Raw genomic sequence first — 22,906 nt, 5'->3', positions numbered from 1 at the left:
AGAGTGTCCATTAGGAACCAGTTTTTGTGTACTGAGCCCTTGCTGTTGCACATTGCAGACTCAAGTTCATGGTGATCATTCCTTGTCTGAGCCAAAAGCTTGGAGATGCACTTACAGTCTATAAGCTCTAGATAGTTTGTCTACTTTTCTTTGCTTTTGGGTAGTTTATAGGCTGCTTGGTAACTTTTGTTTTGGTAGCTGTTTGGGTTTGTTTTTTTTTTACCTCTACTTCATTCTTTATCTTCTGCTGCTGACAGCTAGAATTGTCTGTGATGCATTTCCTCTTCTGGTGCCTCTCTTCTGGTGCCTCTCTTCTGGTGCCTTTCTTAAGTTTGAGTTTTGTGTCAGATCCTACCATAGGATTTTAATGAGCCGTGTATCTGATGGGGCCTCATCTGAGCAAAGCTGCCAAAAAGTCTGCAAAGTGGTTTCACTTGATGCCCCTTTGAATTGCTTTAAGGCTGATGTGACTATTTTACAGCAAGAGATAACACTCCTTTCTGGATAAAGAAGTATGGGAGATTTGATTTAAGGATTTTTGTTAATATCTGTTCATTCTAAAACCAAAGGTGTTTAATTTAGCAAAACAGTGTAAACATCAGCATGTACAGAGGTTTTTTATTTACCTGCAGCAGAACACTGATCAAGTGATGTCAGGCTAGTTAATTTCTTTGAGAAAGCTGATTCAAAGAAGCTCAGAAGTTGAGAAGCTTGCATGAATTGTCTTTCATTTTTCACATTCCTCACTATCAGGGAATTTTAAAGGCTTTAAAAATATTTCCTGTGAATGCTTGTAGTAAGTAAATTTTTGGCTCCAGTCTTAACTTGTTTTGGCATTTGGTTTGATCACATTCAAATGAGGAGATTACATGTTTATTCATTTCAGAATTTCAAAGCCTAGGGACTGTACCTGAGCATGCTGGACAGTGGAAGTTTCCTTAGAGAGGGGTGTTCACAGTGTGTCACAAAACTTCATTGCTAAAGGGGACCTTCTTTCCAGGACTCACAGTATTGTCAGTAGCATTGCAGGGCTTTGGGAAGCCCAGTTCTTCAAACCTGTTCAGTGTGTGGAAGCAGGTCAAAGTCTCTAAACTAAATTTGTGTAGTTAACTTTCATGTACTCCATTAGATAGGAATTAAGTTTGTGATATAAGGACTTCGGATTAACATATATATTTAATTATTCTTGAAGCAACTAATGCCAGTGCAGCAAATTTGGAATATATTTTCAGTTTAAATCCAAATTCATGATGGTTTCCTACACACTTCCTTGCACATGTATTCATAGTTAAAAATGCCATTTTCTCTCATCCAGTAGCTTCTGTTCTCGTGGTTTAGCAGCTTCTTGTTCTTAGAAAAATGCAAAGGTCCCAAAAATAAATTTGTCTTTACAGTTCCTATTGATGTAAAGAAACTTGTTTATGCAGGATGATTGAGGCACAAGTTGCAGTTACCAGTTACGATCCTAGTCTAATAGTGTACTGAGTATCTTAAAACATTGTCTAGTTTTGTGGGTTTCAGAGCCCTAGGAAGTTCTGTACCTTGCAGAAGAGCACCAACTAGTGTAAATTCTCTTGTCCTCAAAGAATTTCTAATCCAACCTTTTCTGTTTATTTGGTGATTCCAAAAAGGAACCAATTGTGGAGAAGTTAAAATGTAATTACATTTTGCCCAATTACTTCCCAGCAAATTCACACAACAAAGGTAATGTAGGTAAAAAGTGTTGATACCAAGTGTTTTAATTAAAGAAGATCATCAGCTAACAAATAGTTATGAAATTCAATTTTATAATTTTTTTTTTTAATTTTTTAGGGTGGGAAGAAGTCCTACAGTGGGCCATGTGGGGGCCGCAATTGCAGTGCTGGATGCAAATGTTTTCCAGAGAAGGGTGCACGGGTAAGTTTGTTTACACAAATATAACTTGGCCTTGCCTCTTATAAATATTTTTAGAAATAAATAAATGCCATGTTCATATGTGTAATTCTCAATCTAATGGCCTCATGAAATAACAAATTATGATGACCAGCTGCATTTCAAATGTCTCTGGCCAAGATTTCAAAAGCTGTTCTAAAGATTTATAAATTTATATATATATAAATTTATAATGAGTCTTCAATAGAATCCTATTTCTTTATGTGATCTGAGCCCTAGTTCAAAAGAAGTCATATGGTCTTTAAGTAGATTACAACAGTTAAAATTAGCAAAATCAAAGTAGTGTGGGCTTCTAGTACAGATTTTGCCCAGGCCTCTGTGTAATAGCTTCGTCTTTATTTGTGGAAGTGGTTTTGATTTGTGTATTTGGTTGTGGAAGAATAATAACTTGGAATGGATCTAAGCAATTGCCTTTGAGAATGTTGCTTGTGTAGCTAAAGTCTCTCTCTCTGAAGTCTTCATTTGAAGAAACCAAATGTTTAAGCAAGATTTCTGTAAAATCTTTAATTTATTTGTATCTTATCTTAATGCAGCTGCTTATCTCCTGTCTTAGGGGAATGCTGTAACTGACTTCACCCTCCCTTCAATTGCAATGTTAGTTTTTGTCCAGACACCGTCTATTTAATGTTTTATCCTAAGCTCTAGAGCATTTTAAAATGTATGAAAATGATTTACATATTTTGCTTTTGGAAATGAAAGGAGGAAAAAGCACAAAGCAGGTAGTTGAGGAATTGGAAAGGCTTAAAGGGAAGGGAAATAATACTAGTTGTCTGGTTTAATTAATCAGCTCTACTTCCCAAAATCATATTGAAAACTCATCCTCTGAGTGAAAGCAAAAGAAATTTAGTCTTACTTAAACACTAACAATCCTGATTTTTTCCTGTCTGTTTCAGTGACATAGTATGTGTATATGCAAGGCATTACTTTTTGGACTGAATTTAGGAAAATGTTGATATTTAAAAACTATTGTTTCTAAAATGATGATTTTTCTAGTTTCAGACAGAGTTGAGTGTGAATGCTTAATTGAGAACTGGTGATGTGTTTGCTCTGGAAATACAAAAATTCTTTCAATTCACCATGTGACATAGAGAAAACATGTCTAAACAGATAAGCAGAAGAACTTTGCAAGGAAGTTCTCAATTAACCCTACAATATGAGCTAAAGTGAATTGCTCAATACCTTTTGTGATTAGATACAGTAAGGAACAGACCTAGTTTGGTTCTGGAACACAATATCCTGTAAATGCTTTGACCTTTAGACAGCAATGAGCATCATTCTTCTGTCTCTTTACATTCCCAGGGTCCAACTTGATTGTTTGAAGTGTCCACAACGCTGTTGACCTTGCAATTTGAGCTCTTGGCATCTCTTTTGTTAAGATGTCACAAAGATTTTAGGCTGTTTTCATTGCTGACCTGAGAGCACATTTGGCTTTTAGCTTATTTCTTGTGTGACCTGTATTGGTAGGGCATTTTCAGTCCTTCACATGCATCCTGCTGAGACCTGTCCATGGAGTAAACTGTCTGCTACAAGTGGAATCTTTCCCTTTTACAACAGTAGTTCCATCAAGTGTGCTGAATCTCCTGACACCTTGTTGAACATCTGCAGGCCTGCTGTGCCTGTGAATATGGAGGTGACTGGCTGAACTGGGAAAGTGGATGTTGTGATTGTGTGTCCTACAGCACACCTTGTTTCTTGCAGGACACTCTACAGCCTGAGGCTAATTCCTTGACTTCCTGCCTAGTTGCTTCTCCACTGCTGCAAAGCTTTTAAGTTCAGAAACTGAGACAGGACTTTATCAATACCCTGAATCCACATTTTGTTTAAAAAAGTGTTTCAGCTGTTAATTTTCCACAATTAACCGAGTCAGAGTAAAGCTAAGCTTTCTTTTTAAAGGAAGGAAATAGCTAAAAAGCACAGGGAAAATGACAATAAGCTGACAGCTTAATGAAAATAATATAGACAATGTCCTTAAATGTCCTTCCTGAATGCACTTTTGGTCAGATCAAGCTTTAAAAAAAATTTTTAGACAAGAAAAATGTCAAAACTGCCTCAGACCTTTTGGTTAGTGAGGGATATTTCTAGAAATGGGATGCAGATATGTGTAATCCACAGGTGCCCACATTCTTGTTTTTGCAATAGACTGCAGGTGTATGTGCAGGATATATTAAAAACCACCAAAATCCACAAACAAACACCAACTAACTGAAAAAAAACATTCCAAAAACTCAACAAACCATATCTCGCTATGTGTAACACTGACCTTGTTAGAAGACTTATTTCTATGCAGTGAGTCAGCAATTTGTGGAATAGTTGAGATTCTTTTCTGAAGGAAGGGTGGCACAGTACTTGTCGAGCAGCCCCTTAGGGAGGTCTCCTAGCAGAGTGGTAGGGCACTCCTAAAAGACCAAAATTGCTGTTCTGTTGTCTGAATGCTTGCATTACATTTGAAAAGCCTTAATGTTACCTTGTACCGATTTTAGGCTGTGCATTGACTCTTGATATGATCTAATTTACTTTGAAGCCTGAGCAAGAAGAAATCTGTTACAGAAGCATTCTTTGTCTTAGCCAGTGATCGGTTCTTTAATCTAATGATGAATTAATGAAAAGCCTGTCTCTATGCAAGTCAATGGTCAAACTCCTGGCCAGTGCAGCCATTCTCCCCTCCTTATCAGTTTTTATCTTGTAAAGATTTGTGAGTTGCTACTCCAAATCCAGTGATTTGTGGAGAAGTGTTATCTTCACTGATGGGTCCCAGGTAGAATCTTGTCTGGAGGTTTTTCTCAGAGTTAGAAGATTAAACTGAGTGTGTGGCTCTTACTACTTAAGTGCATAAGAAGGTATCTACACATTGTATAGTAAAGTGACAGTAAGTGTAATGGCAAGTGAAGCCCAGGAAACTGATTTTAAACCTAGGAGTTTTGGGTCTGGTTGTTCCGTTCCCCTAAACGGCATTGTTAGAACTTGTACTGATTTTGATGTGAACACTAATGTAATGCTCTGCACAGAAAATGCCAGGGAACATCCTAGAGGTTACATGAGCTTCTGCTTAGCTGGAATCTCTAGGCAAGTATGCAGATCTTCTAAATCTCTGTGTTCATACTCCCATTTTTTTCTGGCCAGCTGAGATACCAGTTATCTAACTAAGGCAAGGGAGTTCTGCTGTGATAGTACCCAAATGAACCCTAGTACATATAATTTTTTGGGGCAGGAGACAGTCTGAACATAAACTTATACTGAACCCGCTTTTGTATACAGGACTTATATCATCATCTTATATTATCATCTTTAGGAACAACAACTGATGGATAGAAAAAGTGCTTTATATAAAATTATGAAGCACAAGAGGAATGGTGAAAGAAAAGCAACCATAATAAATTATAAATTAAATGAGGAGGTAAATGGGAGTTCTGATACTAGTCCCTATGCTAGTGCAAGGATATGTTCAGTTTCAGTGCAGGTGAGTGATCTACAGCTAGAAGAATTTTGTGACTGTCAGAAGAATTGTGTTTAAAACAGTGCTTTTCATTTCACTTGCTTGCTGTTTGTCCACAGTTTATGAACAGGGACAATGCTGCTGAATGTTTCATGCTGTATTGATGGCTGTCTTGCTAAGACAGATAAATCAGCAGGGAACAGGAGGCATTTTCATACTTTCAGAGTGTCAAGAAGCATTAAATAGTTGGTGGCCTGCACCATGTAATTTTGCAGCTCATTTGTAATTTATTTTTAACAATGCTGGCTTTTTTGTTTTTATATAATGTCATCAACTTTCAAACATTCATGAAGATAAAGTAGCAGACCCAGTCTTTGTGGCATGCATACCTTCTCCTGTTCACTTATGCCTGTTCATTTATCTTGGAATTTATAACAATATTAGAGTTTGTTTTAAACTTTGCTCAACATGTACTGGAGCTAATCTTTTGGGGTTTTTTCATTCTCCCTCACCGAAAAAGAAATTAAGGAAAAAAATTCACAAACTATTCAAGAGAGGCTGTGTCCCAGGCAGCTTTTACAGCTGTAAATTGGGAAAACTTGATGTTACTAATTATATTTTTTTTTTCCCATGTAATATGTAATTATGTAAAAGAATATATTTTTATGTGTTCTTTAAACCTCATTGAAATATCAGGATATTATCAATTATAAAATTATTAATGGCATTATAAAACTACTTTCCTATCTCAGAAAATATCTCTGCAGAGACTGTTTCCAGCAACTGGTGTAGTTGAAATGGGGTGTATCTATAGAATGAGGCAGTTGGTTCTGGAGACATGGTGAACATTTTACACTGCATTGAGTCTGGTCCAATAAAGTAAAGGACCACTGGAGTGCATCAGGTATGCCAGGAAACCCATCCCCTGACCTGGTGCCACTCAAACAAAATCCTCTTTGTCTATTCCAAGACTGTACTGGAGGGTGAAGCAAAGCATTGTGAGTAGGAGGAATTGACTAATATTGAGAGATTTGCTCCAATATGTGGTTGCTATCTGAATGAAGGGTTAGTATAACCAGATTCACCACTATTTTTCTGAAGTTAAAATTATGACAGTAAGAGTAGTGTAAATTAACTCTGGACAATCAAAGAGGTTTTGATAGAATTATTGCAGATCAAACAAGCAAGAAAAGATAGACAGATCCTCAACATCCTTGCAGTGAACAGTGTAACCTGAGGTCAGAACATTGGAGATTAATCTAATTGTTATCTAGCATAAACTAATGTCAGATTGGCAAGAGATCTTAGATTAACTTTTGTCTGTAACTAATCCCCTCAACTTAGTACTGGATGTACAGAGTGTCTCTCTTGTGATAGTTAGTTGAAGATTGGTTGACTTTTCTTTGCTATGAGATTGCGATAATTATAAACTGTATTTTTAATAATGTTGGCTGATTTTTGCTTTGGCTGGTTAATTACTTTATTTGGAACAGTCAGGAATTTTGTGATGAAAGACAATTTCTTTGGAAGTGTTGACTCAATAAAATGGTTTCTTTTTTCAGAAATGTTTTACACAAACATATTTGCTGATGACAGAATTCTTTAATGCTCTTGATTCAAACTTCTCTCTGTTTCAATGTGGCTTCCTACTCCTTGATGACATTGTGCTGCTATTTTGATACCCATGGCCTACAGGTTGACCAGTCAAAAACAAAACATACTGGGGGATACTGTCATTTCTTTCAAATTGACAATGCCAAGGTGTGAGCAGTGTCAAATGCACTGATCATGGATTCAGGAACAAGTAATTCTGGGATTGTTATCTAGTTATTTTTATAAAGATGGATTATAGGTAAATAATGTCTAATTCTTGTTCAAATTCCCTTCTGGTTAAACATATAAAATGCCATAATTTGGTTTGGGAAGAGATTATCTATAACACTGAAAAATGTTGACCATCTGTTTGCTGTCATTAAGAAGTTCTGGCAATATTTTGGAAGAAAATGAGGTAATAGTTAAGTCAAACAACTTACGTGCCAGCTGGTTTTTTTAACAACTGCCAAGGTTTTGTTTTTTTTAAGTAATAAAACAAACTTTGCCAAATGTTGCATTAAACAATTATTGTACATGTCCTCCTGACTGAACCTAAATACACTGGGCTTAGCTCTCTAATGAAAACCACACTGAATACTGAAACAGCATAAATAAAATCAAACTCATTGCATTTGAAAGGGCAACTTATGCAATGGGCATAAAGACCAAACCTGTTCCTATGTACAGTCTTACTTCATCTCTTTGAGAAGAGTTTTCAAGGGGACAGGCCCCCATTTTATTGTAGAATTCAGTGACAGTAGCAACTGTGTTCAGGCAGGGAGATTGAGGAGGCTCTGGTAGCAGACCCTGTCTCTGTGATTTGGTTTGCAGTTTTGTCTGAGAGGACGTGTGCACTAAGTGAGGCTAACTGTATTCAAGGAAATGTGTCTTATTAAGAAGGTTTCCACAGTTTTCAAAAATAACCAGGATCCATGACATTTTTGAGTCGCCAGGGTGGGTGAGGTGACTGTGACCTGAAACTTTCTCAGTCTGCCTGCAAGAGCAGCAGATTTTGTAATTGCAGTGGGGACCTTTGAAATCAAGCAGAACATGGGCCCTCAAGCTGTGCTCCATAGAGCACATAGAGCATTTCCAGATGGCTTGGAAAAACCCAGCAAAGAAGTATGTGTCACTGTTCAAGTAATTGTGCTTCATGTGAACTTTAACCAAGGATTGTAAAGTCTTTACACTATTTTGGAAGCAAATGGAGCATTTAAAAAGCTCCTTGTTTCATCCTACAATGGTGTGAGTTGTCTCAGTTTAAGAAGTTGTGTAGTCTCTCTATGCCAACTGAATGTCCTTTTTGTTTCTCCTTTCTAGCCTAAAAGTTTCTAGTTTTCTCAAACTGAGCTTCTCAGAGGTGAGGTGTTACTGATATGGATGTAAGTTGAGATGACTCGTGAAGGTCCTGCTCAGCTGGCACAGAGTGGAATCCCTCTGCTTAATACTGTGATTAAGTCCTCCTTATCTGCAGATACTTTGTGATTCTCTGCTCTGTTGCTGGCATGAGCTGAGGGTGCTGCCCTGGGAATAGAAGCTGTATCGTTTCTTGTTTGTATGGGCTGCCATGGCTACGGCTGGTAACTCGAGGAGGATGGTGCTGTTCCCCTTGAAGGCAATGCCATCACTCCCACTGATTTCATTTTAGGTGTGGAGACATATGGGAAGACAGAACCAGACTAGCCTTGTCTCTCCCCCTCTGGAGCCTTGCCACTACTAACCTGTTCTAACTTTACACTTGTGGCACTTTCTCCAAGACCAAAAGTGATAAGTTGTGGCGCAGATTTGCTCCATATGGACAAAACAGAGAGCTTAGCAAGAGTTTCCTCCTACTGACCCCCCTCAGCTTCCCTAGTACTGGAGCACAAAAACATGTATCCAAATTCTTTCTTCATAAAAATTGATGCCTTTCTTGGCCACGGAATGGAGACTTTGAGGAGTTTGTGATATTTTACTTGTCATGTAACTCCTTAGAATAGGACTAGCATCAACCTTTCAATTTCTTGTGTTTTCATTTTCTTGTGTTTTCATTTATTCACTGTAGGAGAAGAATTGTAAATACTCTTTAAATTATTTTCTGTCAGCCACTCCACCTTGAAGTCAGAAAGAAAACTAAGAATTTCCGCAGGAAGATAAACTCTCTAGTGTTCTGCCCAGGGCAAGTAAACCAACTGTTATCATGAGTCTTTGAAACAGGTGTCTGGTTGGGCTTTTGCCTAACAAAAGGTGTAGAATTTTGTACAATTAGTCCTGCAATGATGTCTCAGTTTAAGAGAGATTTTTGATGCCTTCTTACATTTGAGAAATGGCCTAAGACTTTCCTCTTCAAGCATTTGATAGACAAGAACGGGTAACTTATATCCTGCCTTGAAATTACCCAATTGGCATTTTCTTCCAGCACTTTATATATTACTCATGTATAGTGCTCGTCACTTCGAGTATGTCTTAGTAGCCTTTTTGTCCAGGTTAAATTTTCTTAAATACCTCATTTTTATTATGCCTCTTTCCTCTCTCCCCACTCCAAAACTTGCCCATCTTCTAAATAAATGTGGTTGGCTCAGAATATTCCTGGTGCTAATTATTTTTTAAACTTCTTAAAATGAGAGGAGATGCCCTTTGCAGAAACAAGAGTCTTTTTAAGAGACTTTCCACTTGCAGCAAGTGAAAGGTGTGACAGAGATTTTGAGTGTGATCCCTTGAGTAAGTCAGCCTTGGAAACAGAAGGATCCCAGAACCAATCTGTGAGCAAGGCCCAGTTTGAAGAGATTTGGCTGACAGTCAGGTTAGCCAGGAAAACAGCCAACAGCAGGGATTACTACAAAGCAAACTTAATTAGGCAACAGATAGGCAGGAAGTGCACCAGTCATGGAGCCTGCAGCCAGAGAGAGCACACAATGAAGATGGCTAACCAGGCAAAACTGTGTTTGTAGTGGTAGAAGAGGCTGGAGTGCCAATTAGTTGGAAGTAAGACTGAATGCATAGGTGTCTCAGGCTACCTATTTACTGGGAAATATGTGAAGTATTTTTTGTGTGAATTGTAGCTTTACCTGGTAGGAGGTGGGAGATTTTGGAAGACTGGAGAACAGACTATACATTATCCATCAGTGATACTCAAGGAAAATGGGGAGATTCTGTTTCCTTGTGAAGGAAGAACATGTGTTTGCTGGTGTCCAGCAAAGTGTTAAGGTTGATTTTCTGAACACTTGATAATGAGGAAAACAGGAGAAGAATAAAAGGGAATGATGGAATGATGGCACTTTTTTTTTAACAAATAAAGCAACATCCAAATAATAGAATATAGTGGAAATAAGAGAAGAATTAATAACATACAGAGTGGTCTGGCTGAGAACCTGGGTATAAGTGTAAATTGTATAACTTTTTCCCTGATTTTACTTACTCTGCAAAAATAGGAGGAATATTCAGGTGTTTGCCAGTCTCCTCCTTTTAGGCTGTTGATTAGAGATGTTTTAACTGTTGCTCTCTAATCAATCATAAATCCATGAATAGAGCAAGCATTTTTTTACAACTGTCCTGATTTGGTGGGTGACAAATTAGGCTACTCTGACCTTCTGTGGAGTTGCCAAATTAGAAAACAAATTTGGAGGAAAGATGCAACGTAGTAAAAATAGGATACTGTGAATTTAATCAGGTATCTCATCCAATTACTTGTTTTGGAATTAAAACATTTTAGTAGTCTGAAAAGTAGCATAGATGCAAAAGTCCTTGTTGATAACTGGTGATTTTTGGAAGGGTTTATTGTGGGTTGTTTTTTAAAAACAGCAATGCTGCCAGAGCTAATAAGCAGAGAGTTAAAACAGTTTCAAAATTTCTGGGTTTGATCCATAATAAATACAGTACAAATAGTACTCAAGTTTTGAACGACAATTAGAAAGAAACATCTGGTTATCTTTTTTTAAAGGCTGATGATACTTCTTTTAGATGATTAAAGAAAGCTGTCTAATGTCTAAATGACCCCAGCATGTCCTGAATTCTCAGTGCATAGTAAAGGAAGAATTTTTTAGTACCTAATACTAGAAAGTACCTAGTGTTTAGCACTAAGGGTGGTGCAATTCTGCCCAAATTTTGTTTTTCTAAGTTCTATAAAGCTGCTATCTCTTAAGACAGATCTGTCAGATTTGTTTTCACATCCATGATGTTCTGCTGGAACAGTATAGGAGAACTTGTTCTGCTTTATAGCTGAGCTGTGCTCTGTTCACTGCTCCTGAAACTGGGATAAATTTTAATGGAGTGGCAAATCCCCCTGAGCACCAAATTCATTCTCCTTCCGTCTCTATTGCCAGATCAGCACCATCTGCCTGCTTGTGTGTCTGGGTAGTTCTGTTTCCTATCAGGTTCTAAAAACAGAATAAAAATTTCTAGATGAAGGAGGGCAGGGAAAAAAGAGAAATACATCAGCCAGGGTATTCTTGCTGTAGCTGTTTGCTGCAACTGCTACACTTAGGGAATAGATATTGGTGTAAAAAGAGCTGTAAGCTCCTGGTGTGTACACATCAGAGTCTGTGCTCTGGAAGGCAAAGTCACTACATACAGCAATTTTATACTTTACCTCTGTGCTAGTGACTTGAGGTCATAGAACTAAAAAATTGTTTTGGGTCTGGACATCTTGTCCCCTGATAGTTGCAAGATAGGCAAATAATCCTGTTCAGTAAAGTGGGATGGTGTTTGTTTTATTTATAGTGATTTTATTAATTGTGACTTGAACTCCTAACTGCACTGTCAGTGGTTTGGATTGGAGAACACTGATATCACTCTCAAAAGTGCAGAAACTGTTGCCCAAACTCCTGGACAGATACTCTGTGGGACCTGCACAGCACACTGGCTCCCACTGGTTTGGTGTGGTTCAGGAATGCTTCACCTCAGCCCTTCCTGGGGATCACTGTGCAGGCATACCAGCAATCTCACTGGAAATACTGGTTAATGGTGCTCCCCAAATATATTGAAGACTGTTTACCCTGGCATCATTAATTATCTAGGAATAGTTGAAATGTAAATCAGAATGTTTTTATATGAGAAATATAGGGGATAGATATTTTCTAGAAAAATTTTAAACAAATTTTGTTTCTTCTTTGAGTAGCTTCACTTCCCTAGATACTGTGCTGTGTGTTCTGAATATCTACATGATGTTGTTGTCTCATTTCCTTTATTGTGATGACTAATGACTGAGGATCCAGCTGAGGTGGGCTAAGTCCTACAGTGCAGGGCAGTTACAAACATACAGTAGGAAAAAGTCAATGCTCCAAAGTGCTTTCTCTGAGAATTACTTTAGTTATGTGTTTCTTAAAATTTTAGTTAAGAAATCTGTTGCTTGTTCAACTATGTTTTCAGGAAAGTAAGTGACTTCCCAGAAAATATTTTGATATAAAACTCTTAAAAAGTTAGCTTTCTGTACTCCTTAATAAGAGACCTCTGAAAATAGTTAATTACTTCTTCTAGAATACATTTTCTTTCCAAACTTAGAGACATTTGAAAGAGAAGATAACAGAAGAGGTTGTTCTTGTCTCATTTTAATTAGGACATATCTTCATAAGAGGACAAAATGTTTTTGGAAGATGTCAACCTTTGGAATATCCTTAGCAGTGGAAATATAGCCCAGCTTGTCTCACAGCAAAATAAAGAAGTAAAGTCTGCATGCAAAATCAAGGCAGCAGGTGGTCATTCCCTGTATAACTCCAGCTGTACTTTAATTGTAAATCCAAAAGCATTACAAAACTAGCAATGGGATACCCAGTGAATCCTTGCAGGCTTGGATCAGTGTTTCTGGGACCTTTAAGGAAGTTTTCCTGAGATTTAATGTTTTCTCTTGAAACAATAGATGACATAAGTGTTATCTCTAGATTTTTTCCAGAGCTGTGAATTCACTTGTTTTTCCAACATCAGGACTAAAACCTGAACTAATCTAGTTTAGTCATTCCCTTGTCTTTTATTAGTTGGAATGTGCATTAACTCCTGAGAACATTTGGGAGAATAGAAGTTCTGGTTGCAGTGGCTGTATTTTGTACACTGGGTAATAAAAAGTGGTCGGGGTTTTCTTCACAGAGTCAATGCAGATGCAGTATTCTGCATTATTTTTTTCTTGCAGAATCATGTATCAGATGTTCCACATTTAGATGTCCTTAGGTTTATTTCATCAGTATATGCTGTAAGCAGAGCCTGGGCTCTGTTACACATTTCAGTATTATCAGCTTTCCAGTCTGGACTGGAGAGAAAAACTGGGTTACATTGGTGTTATTGATGGGTTTCCCAACATCAATAAGAAAGCCAGGATTTTAATTTTCAAACCTTTAGAACAAATTGCTTTCAGGCTTCTAAGAATAACTGTTCAACCAACCATTTATGTGAATTTTATGTGAAATTTGTGTTAAGGGAAGCTATTTCAAGGGAAGTACCTCCTGACATATTTTTCTTCACATTTGTTTAGAAAGGTTGTGTGAATGCTCCATATAGTGTTGGCAGGATGTTATAGTTGGAGGAAGTGCATTACTTGAAACTGGATGTTCTGTGCAAAATTAAGACTTTATGATTCTCAACTGTGACCATACTGAGTCAATGTCACATTTCAGGACTTCAGCCTGATTCACTGAGTTCCAGTGCAGGGTGTCACCCTGGGAGGAGGTTTCAGCTCTGTGATCTGGCTGCTAGAAACACATACAAGTTCCTAATGCTGAGTTTCTGGTGAGATCAGTTACTCTAGAGAGGTGAAGGTGGACAAACAGGAATGGGCCAGAGCAAAGGAGGAACACTGGGATTTTTCATGTTTTAAGGTATCACAGTATAGTTTGCCCTGGAGAAAAAAAAACAAGCTGTGTGTCCCTCAAGGATATGGAAATTGAATGATCCTTCCATCTTGTATAATAACCTTCTTTGGAATCTCCAGGTTTGTGATCTTTTCTAGACCTTTTCTTTTAGCAGCACAATTCTGCCATGTTTCTGACTGTCACTTGCAGTGCCTCATTACAAGTGTTTAACAGTGGTTTTCTTGCCCTTGCAAATGGGGTTTGGGATTTTTATTGTTATTTTATCAAATGTCTTATCAACTTGAGAGCAACTGTGGTGCTTGTTGTACCCATTTTCACAATGTTTCAATTTTTAGAAACATCATTCTTCTATCTTACATTTTTTCAGTAAATACGTCTCTTTGCACTTGGGAAATTGAAGTGGGAGTGTGTTTCATTGAAAAACAACATCCTTGTTAAATAAATCTGTACTTAATTAAATTTCCTCTGTTTTAACTGCCCACAGAAACAGATAACTGTGACAAACAAAAATAAAGAATCTTTAGGAATACTAACTTACCTCTGATAAGAGCCATCTGGCATATGCATATTATTTTTTTAGCTTATGCTTTACTAACAACTTTTTTTAGCTTATGCTTTAATCAGCATTTGGTTCACATTTGGTTCCTTCTACTTTGGGCTTACCTAATAGATTAAAGATATATGACTTGAAGTTTAAAGCCCTCTTTTAGGAGTTTTTTAAATCACTTTTTTCATATACACTGAAAAGCATATGGTACAACTAGCTTTTGCCTAGTAATTGCATGAGCACGAACAAGTAATTTGTAATTTTAATTTTTATAATTAAAAGTAATTTGATAATTTCCCTGTTTGATAATTGTTAAGAGACTGAAAAGAAGACAGTAACGGGTTTTCACATTGTTAATAGTACAGCTGTGGTTATTATCTTGGTGGCCAGCTATGTTAATCAGGATTGCTTTCAGTGCTTCAGACTGTGGCCATAAAAATCTTAGATGACCTGGCAAAATGACCCTGGAAAAACAGTCTTATGTTCCTGTGGCTGTTTCCATTTCTGTGTATTGCTGGTCTCAGCTGTTTGTCCAGGGCTGTGTGGCTCTCTGCACATCAGTGCTCAGGTCACCCACAATTCAGGGAGCTCCCAGCTCCCTTGACTTTGCATTTGCTGTCTTTTAGAGAGGGCCAACTGCCTCTGCTTCCCACACTGGCTGTGCTGTGGAACTGCAATGGATGTTGAGTGCTGTGCTTCAGATTGGGAATGTGGAGCTGTCCTTTTCCAGCTGCACGGCAGCGAGTGTGGAGTTTTCCTTTAATGTGCACCCAAATTTATCCAACACAGACACCTGCACCTGCCTGTCTGGGTGCCAGCAAAGCACAGACTTCAACTTGGAGTCAGGTCTATGCTCTGAATATGATGTTTATTAGTCTTACAAGTTTGCTTTTCAAAATGGCAGAGCACATGGATGGAGTTTAGCTCAGAGAAGAGCCTGGCACCCTGTTTGAGGATGGTAATTCTGTTAGTAAAAAAGGCAACTTCAGTTCCTGATAACACTGTAATTTCTGTTTCTGGACACATTAGAATCTAAGTTCAATCATGGGCACACACAGTGAAAAATTGGCTTTTTGAGTGGCAAGTGATCTTAATAAATGTGTATATTAAATGTAAATATTAAATGTAAGTTGATTCATTTCAACAAAGAGTTTAAATAATTTCTCATATACTTCTCATTATTTTATGTGTGGAAATGTTGGTCTAAAATGGATGTGAAGTAAACTTGTATGCAAAAAAGCTCTGACAGAACAACTGTCTTTTGATCCTATTTCATTGCAAGGCCACACAAAAATGGTCTGATTTTACTGAAGACATATAGAATTGATATAAGAGATGGGAGAGGAAATATATTGCCACTCATCTTTCAGAGGTCCTTTTCTGAAGGAGAATAACACAGAAATTTTAAATTCCTTCTATGATGAAATAGTATATTTTTAATATCTCAAAATTTTTGGCTGCTCTTGGTCCCATCTGAATTGTCTTTCGCAAATACTTGTTGTGACTTCAGGCTGAGATTTTTTTTGTGGAAATACATGAAGCAGAACACTATCTTCTGTTGGCATCTGCCATTGATTTTTAACTGTTGCCACGTTCCTCTTTGCCAGTAGAAAGGAGAATGATGCCCAGGGAACTTCTTGAGATGCTTTAGGAAAAGGCATCATCAGGTGAGAGTAGGTTGTGAATTTGGACCTTTTCATGTGCTGTCTTCAGAGTAAACCCTTCCTCTGTTCCTATACATTACATTATTAGTGAAATACATCAGCAAATGTTTATGGACAAGGAAAGTTTGTACTAACACTGTGTCATGCAACTAATCTGTTTGCATTCTAAAGAGGGAACACTAAGTTCCTAAGAACCTAAGCATTTTGCTCCAGACTCAAGTGTCTTATTAAATATTTATACACGGATTACTTTCTGTTTACTTTCCAGCTCATACTATAGTTGTATTGGGAAGATCCAGAACACCTGGGTTTTAGTGAAGTCTTAAGGAAAGTTTGCTTCAACTTTCCAAATTAAAGATTAAGAGTTCACTAAATTACTGAGTATATGCGGGAGAGTTTTAAATCAAGAAATATCAGTTCTAGAAGCACGTTTCTAAAATTGTGAATAACAAAATATTCATGAATATCAGATCTTGAATCTTGATTTCACTCTATTCTGCTGCATTTCTACACTTCTCAGACCAGTGTCAGAAATATTGAAGAAATACCAGTTTCTCCTGGTTTAGCTTTACTACCTTTGCTGGAGGTCTGTTTTTTACATTAGTGAAAACCAGTTGCTAGGATTAAGAAGTCACTTGGCTGACTTGGTGATGCTACTTTAGCTTTATGCAAAAAATGGTAAATGAACAGGATCCTGGATCCTACTATTTCAGGTATGCTGGCTATGTAAAATATCCTTTTTTTAAAAAAAGACAGGCTGTAGGTCTACCCTTAATTTCCATAATTAGGTGTAACTACACATATGTAATTGATATCCAGAAGTAGAGAAGAAGTGAGAGCAGTTTGACTGTCTAGGCAGAAAGCAGAAAAGAATAGCCCCAACTTATTTTGCAGAGGATAATTCAGGGTCGTGGTGTGGAAATACTCATTCCCTGTGTATTTAACAGTTGTATACCCTGGAAGAAGTAAGTAAAAAACCTTGATGTTCTTTAAACTACAGAAGTGTGAGTGAAAAGCTTCACTTAAAGAATGAAAGCTACAGCTAAACAAAGTTGAAAGCTGGTTATTTGGTGTAAATCATCCTAGGCCATGCATTTTATTATAGAAACTGGGGAGCATAACTTTTAAGCCATCACCAGTGGTTTTTAGTGTTCAATCATTTCACAAATCATCAAGAACTTGTCTGCTCAGCACTCACTTCCAGCAAGTATCTGCTGGAGATATCACTTCACCACGAGATGTGAACATGGAAGACTTCTAACTCTTTCTCTTGAGTGTAGTGGCTTGGGGTCTTGGGCAGCTTTGAATGTAAATGGCCTCTGAACAAATTTACAGGTTTCTAGGATCTAGTGCCTGTTCCTAAATGTCCCTGCATATCAGAAACTTTCTCCTAAACACAGCTAGCTATTCAAGTTACACACTTTGGAGAGTTTTCAAAAACCATAGCAAGTACTGTTTGTCAGAACTGGGAGATTTTGCTAATTTTTGCTAAACATATAGCATTTGGTCTCATTTCAGCTTTACAAGAGTTATTGTTTTAACCACTGTCTTACAAGAGTGAATGAAAGAGCCTTATTCTTGCAAGATGAAGTAACAAACTGTGGCTATGACTGATAATGCACTTTGCTTTCTTTCTGCTGATTCTGAGCTAATGCTTCCTATGTTTAAATTAATTTCCAAATATTTTGTGAAAATTTTGGAAGTAAATAAGCCCTAAATTTATAGGTATGTACTCTTAAAATCTACTTTTCCCCTGAGTTTGTTTGGATAGGATTTAAGAGTTGTATGTGCTGTGCAAAATTTGTATTCCAGACTAAACAAAAAGTGTATTTACAAATTGTCTACTTAGTTTAATTTTTAAGGTTCTTTCCATACAAGGTACTGTTTGAGATACTATTTTGTTGATATATCAATGAAGATATATTGATATATTTTCACTTAACCTTTGTGCTGAAACCTAACCAGAAAAATTAATTGTGGAAGAGATTTTGTTTTAATCAATTACTTTTTCTTTATCACTTGATTGCTTTATCTTTGCATTAAACTTACATGCTACTAGAAGTACTACACAGATTTTGTGAACTATTTCTGTAGAAGAATCAATTTTTCCCAGTAAACTAGAAATATATTTGTCCTGTAACAGCTATGTTAATGTGGGTGGTAAAATGCTATTTCTGGTAGAATTGGAAGACACCATCCAACTGGATTGTATTTTAAAAAGAATATTTGTGCAAAGACTCTGGTTGCTTTGGTTGTTGATTTTTTTCAATATTTGCAGTACAGCAGGGCCTGAGGCCTCCGTTACACATGAGGATCAGTTGTACTTTGTATAAACAATAAAAAGCCTTGCACCAAATAACTTTTCTTCTAAGCATTAAATGTCCTGATTTTTTAAGGGAAACACACAGCTGGAATAAAAACATGGAATGATCTCAAACCAGCTGGACATAAGGGCAGGTCTGGATTTTCATCCATCTGTGTTCAACTGTGGAGCATTTGGATTTAGCACTCGCTGGAGACATAATAGGGACATTTAAAGATTCATTTCATGGATCCTCAATTTAATTAAAATAAAACGCTCTCAATATACACCCAAGCAAAGCTGAAGGATAAGGCACTCACTGAAGAAGAGCCTGAGAGTATCTTAATACAGTCTGATTCAAGCAAAAGTAGGAGTTCAAGAAGCCTCTGCTGTGGAGCTGACTGTGGAGTGGGGCAGCAGCCAACTGGCCATACCTGACTGGGTGAGTGTGTACTCAGGTCACACAGGCTCTCAACAGAGTTAAGGAGCCATAAAAATGTCACATGGCTCTGTAGAATGTCGTGTTTCTAATCATCACAGGATGGATCAAGTTTTAGTATTCTTTTTGTTTAATTTAGAGAAAGATAGGTCACTAATTTGACCCTTGTTGGATGACTGAATGTATGTACACCACATAATTTAGATTGACTTACAGTCAGGGGTACAAAATATCTTCAAGATAGTGTTGTCTTTCTGCGTGCTGGCCAGCTAAATACAGGGGAGATCTGAGCTGTCTTTCATGGAAGGTTGCTTGATTTGGAGATACTTACAAAAAAAAAACCCTTTGAAGCTGCTGGTATTTGGAAAAGGATGTGTACTTCACATATTGCCATAGTGGAGGGGAAGATACAATGGTACTACTAGTCAATTGTTTCTTTGATAAATATGGTATGAGGATGTTGGAACCCTGAAGCCTGGGAGTTTTGAACTTACCATGCTGATCTCCAGGGGAGCACTGCTTTTGACTTGAGGCCTTGGAAAAGGCTTCCACAATTGACTGATAGAACTAGAATCACTGGTGTGTAGCTTGAATAGAAGTGTGTAATCCCATATGATGAAGGGTTTGGGACTTGGGGGGTTTTAGAATATAGTAACAGGTATAAGACAAGATGGAGGTTTTATGGCATTGGTTTTTCTTCCCTCTTGTCCTTCTTCTTCTTGGATTTAAGTTGTATTTTTTAATTGGATAGAAGATGCTGCACTGCAGGTCATGGGTGTTTGGTCATTGGGTCAAAAGTAAAAATAATATAGGTGTTAGCTTTTAATTGGACCGTTTGGCTTTAAAAGACCTTGTGATGAGCAAGATACATCACCATTTCTTCATTTTTAGATTGTTAGCTGAAGTGCTGTAGCACTCACTGTACTATGAGTAAGAATTAATAAACCACTGAGTCCAAACATGAAATTCTGTCTTTCATGCCCTTAATTCCAACTCTGACTGAAGAGAAAAAAAGAATATAAAACATAATATAGTGGTGCCTTGTAGGAGGGTCGAACTCACAACCTTCAGATTATGAGACTGAAGCACTAGAAAGATGTAGTGATAGAGAAAAATCTTTCTATCAAAATAAAAAATGTTGATTTTATACTGGTAATTACAATCTGAAGGAGTCCCAGATTTCTTCTCCTCTTGCTGCTGCATCTAGTATTGCAAAGACAAGGAAAAATTTTTTTTTTTTTCCAGCAAAGACAAAGTTTCTAGATAGTTAAATTTCACTTCCCCAGGATAAAATATCAGTTATTCCAGTTGACCAATAAGAGCTTTGACACTGCAGGGTTACTTGTGTCAGTGGAAAAATGTTTCTGGAAAGCAGAGATGATGATGCAGCTTTTGAGACTCAAATCCTGAAGTTTAGGATGCAAGTCCTGTGCTCAGGCATGGCCTCTGTGAGAGCTGGGTAAATGAAAGCCAGGCTCTGCAGCCTGCCTTTCCCCTGTGGAACTGCAGCTCAGCATTTGTGGGTCTGTTTCTTGGATTTACCATTTAGAGCAATATTATCGTAGCTTTAATGAAGGCATAGGACTGTGATCATGCTAAAGATGATTTATTGCTCTGATTCACATCAGCCTCAAGGCTGTGAGATCTAGAGAAGCAAGAATTCGGCCACAGCTCGAAAGTAGTCACAGGTTTCTTCATTACAAGGTAATACGTAACATTCTAATCCAATGGAAGGTTGCTATGAAGTTTTTTTTGTTTTTCTAACCTATCACTTTTACTTAATTCTGCTGCAATGTGTATGCCTTTATCCAATGAATTACTATTACACGTACACACATGTATTTCTCTTATAACATTTAAACTCCTAGCTTACCCTATATAGTTACATAACTACACTATAAAACTCTCCACCATCTTATCCAATACAGCTTCTTACTTACATGAGGCATATTTTTACTTACAGCTTTAGAAACGTATGTTTATAATTTTTGTTTTATATCTGCATACTTTTATTTTTACATCAATCCAAGCTTCTTCCAAGGCTAAAATCAAACCTTTCAGTATCTGTGGAAATTTCTGTTTTTCCATTTCCTACAGAGCAGCAGTAGGATCAAGGAAGTGGCCACCAGAATCATATAACAGGCAACCAGCAACAGTCTCTGATGCACGTCCTTGCTGCTTAGTTTCATGCTGGAAACAAGGACCGTACATGCCAGACTTTTGTTGACTTTTGTGGGCTTCCCTCATGTGTACTCTTCAGCTTGTGCTGTAAACTGAAGATGGGCAGTATTGGTGTGTCTCCTCTGTACTTCCTAACATGATCTCCTTTAATTTCTCTGATGCTTTTTCCTTTATTCCGCTTTCAAGCCTTGACTATGCAGCCTTTTTAGTGGCATGATTCCTCTCAGGCTTTGCTGGCAGACACTTCCACACTGGCATTTCCAGTCAGTGGCAGATAAAAGACAATATTTCTGGTGGTGGTGATTCAGCCAAGTGAAGATTGGCTGTATTGGCAAGATCTGTGGCAGTGAAGGCTTGATGCCTATCTCTGGCATCAGGGCTGTACTTCACTGCAGCCATCATTTGTCTATACATTTGTCACTGAGAAGAGTCTTTATGAAATCTAAAACTGTAGAAGTGAATGTGTGTTCATTGAACCAGTTCACTGCTTTTTACTCTTGCTGGCTAAAAGGCCATTATAAATGCCTGTGGGGATTATTAAGAAAGGTAGCCTGGTGTGAGAAGGGTGGTATATATGTGTGGGCTGAGGGCAGTTTGTTGCATGCTATGAAGCATAGTGTGAGGCTTTAAAAAATATCCTATGGAAAAACGTTGCTGCAGCTAGCTGTGGTTTAACTGAAATTGGAGTGAGTGCAGGAACAAGGGAAATACAAAGCCAGTATGCAGAAGTGATCAATAGAAGATTCTTCTTTTCTCTATTCTTTTAAAGTATGCTTTGCTTATTTTTCTCAAATGACAGTCAAATTGTTGTTCCCTGGCTGGTGGCTCTAGGGAAAGGGCTTAGTGTAATTTGTGTAGCTCAACAGTGGCTGCTCTGGCTGCAAAAGGAGCATTGGCAGCAACTTCCAAAGAGTCCTGCTGAGTCTGTGCCGACCAGATCTGCTTCCAGTGCTTGTCATCCCAGGGTTTCTGGGGGGTTGCATTTTTTATGAGCTGTGAGGAGGCTATTTGCAGATCTGAGACAGTTTTGGTTTCTCTAAAATGACATGTCATCATGTTGGCATGTAGTAACACTAGTCTTTGATGTAATAGGATGATGTTGAACTAAAGCATCACTTTATTGTGGTGTACTGGTCCCCATTTGTTATTTTTTAGCAGAGTTTGCAGTCTGAAACAAATCCATAGAAGTGGCTATGCTGTGAACTTTGTGTCTTTCAGACCTTAGATAATTCTCGTCATTTCACTGTGCTCCAGGTGACTGCAAAATACATGAGAAATACAATATCATCTTTCAGAACACTATGGCTACAACAACATAATTAATAAAACCTGGGAGATGTCAGTATTTGCTATTAAAAGAATATGTATGCAAAGAGGAGGAAAGCAGAAAAAAATGTGACACCTACTATCTCCTGAAAAAATAAAAAGGGAAATACTTTGTTTTGTAATATGTGGTATCAGACTTCTCCTGATTTCTGTCATTATATTGTCCTGGTAACTTCTGAACTACTAAACAGACTTAGCTGAAGCTTGGAGTTGCCAACCTTCTGTAAGCTACATTGCCAGCTCTCTGTAAGTTACACTGGGGTAAAGACTACTGTACTCTTCTAGGTCTCATCAAGACATCAAGATTAAGGCCTACTAAGACTTCCATTTTTAAAAGTAAAAAGCAATGGAGAAAAGGCATGCTTAAGGCATGCAGTATCCTTAATGTGTTTACATTTTTCCTTAGTTACTTCAGGCCTTTTTTCCTTGGTTTTATTTTTAATTATTTTAGATATGTAACTGTAAGGCATTCTGAAAACAATCAGAAACAGTTGCAGCTTTGATTAGCGCGAAATTAAAACAACTGATGACCTACCCTACCTCTCCCTTTGTCTTGTTGAGAAGTTTCTTTACTGCAGGATACATTCTCAACCCTTACACTTTTCAGATCTGCTAGGTGCAGTGAAGGCCATTTTCTGGTTTGCCATCTGTCAGAATAGGGAATGCTTTCACCTTTTATTTTGTGGAAGAAGAAGCTGCTGAGCTGATTTGGA

At 37.6% G+C, this 22,906-nt stretch overlaps 1 protein-coding gene across 2 annotated transcripts in view; it reads left to right on the top strand.

Annotated features, from left to right (window-relative positions):
* COL4A6 (collagen type IV alpha 6 chain) overlaps positions 1-22,906 on the top strand; it is a 113,159-nt gene that overhangs the window by 37,675 nt on the left and 52,578 nt on the right. Inside the window, exon 3 of one of the 2 annotated variants that reach the window (XM_079318561.1) lies at positions 1,813-1,896. In XM_079318561.1, the coding sequence (XP_079174687.1) occupies positions 1,813-1,896 (84 nt within the window). Of the gene's footprint in view, positions 1-1,812; positions 1,897-18,354; positions 18,690-22,906 lie in introns of those variants that run through there. The other variant, XM_079318562.1, reaches the window with a different exon arrangement.

The sequence above is a fragment of the Erithacus rubecula genome (genome assembly GCF_903797595.1).
Source record: "Erithacus rubecula genome assembly, chromosome: 15".
Taxonomy (NCBI): Eukaryota; Metazoa; Chordata; class Aves; order Passeriformes; family Muscicapidae; genus Erithacus; species Erithacus rubecula.
This window is presented reverse-complemented; position numbering and strand designations above follow the sequence as displayed.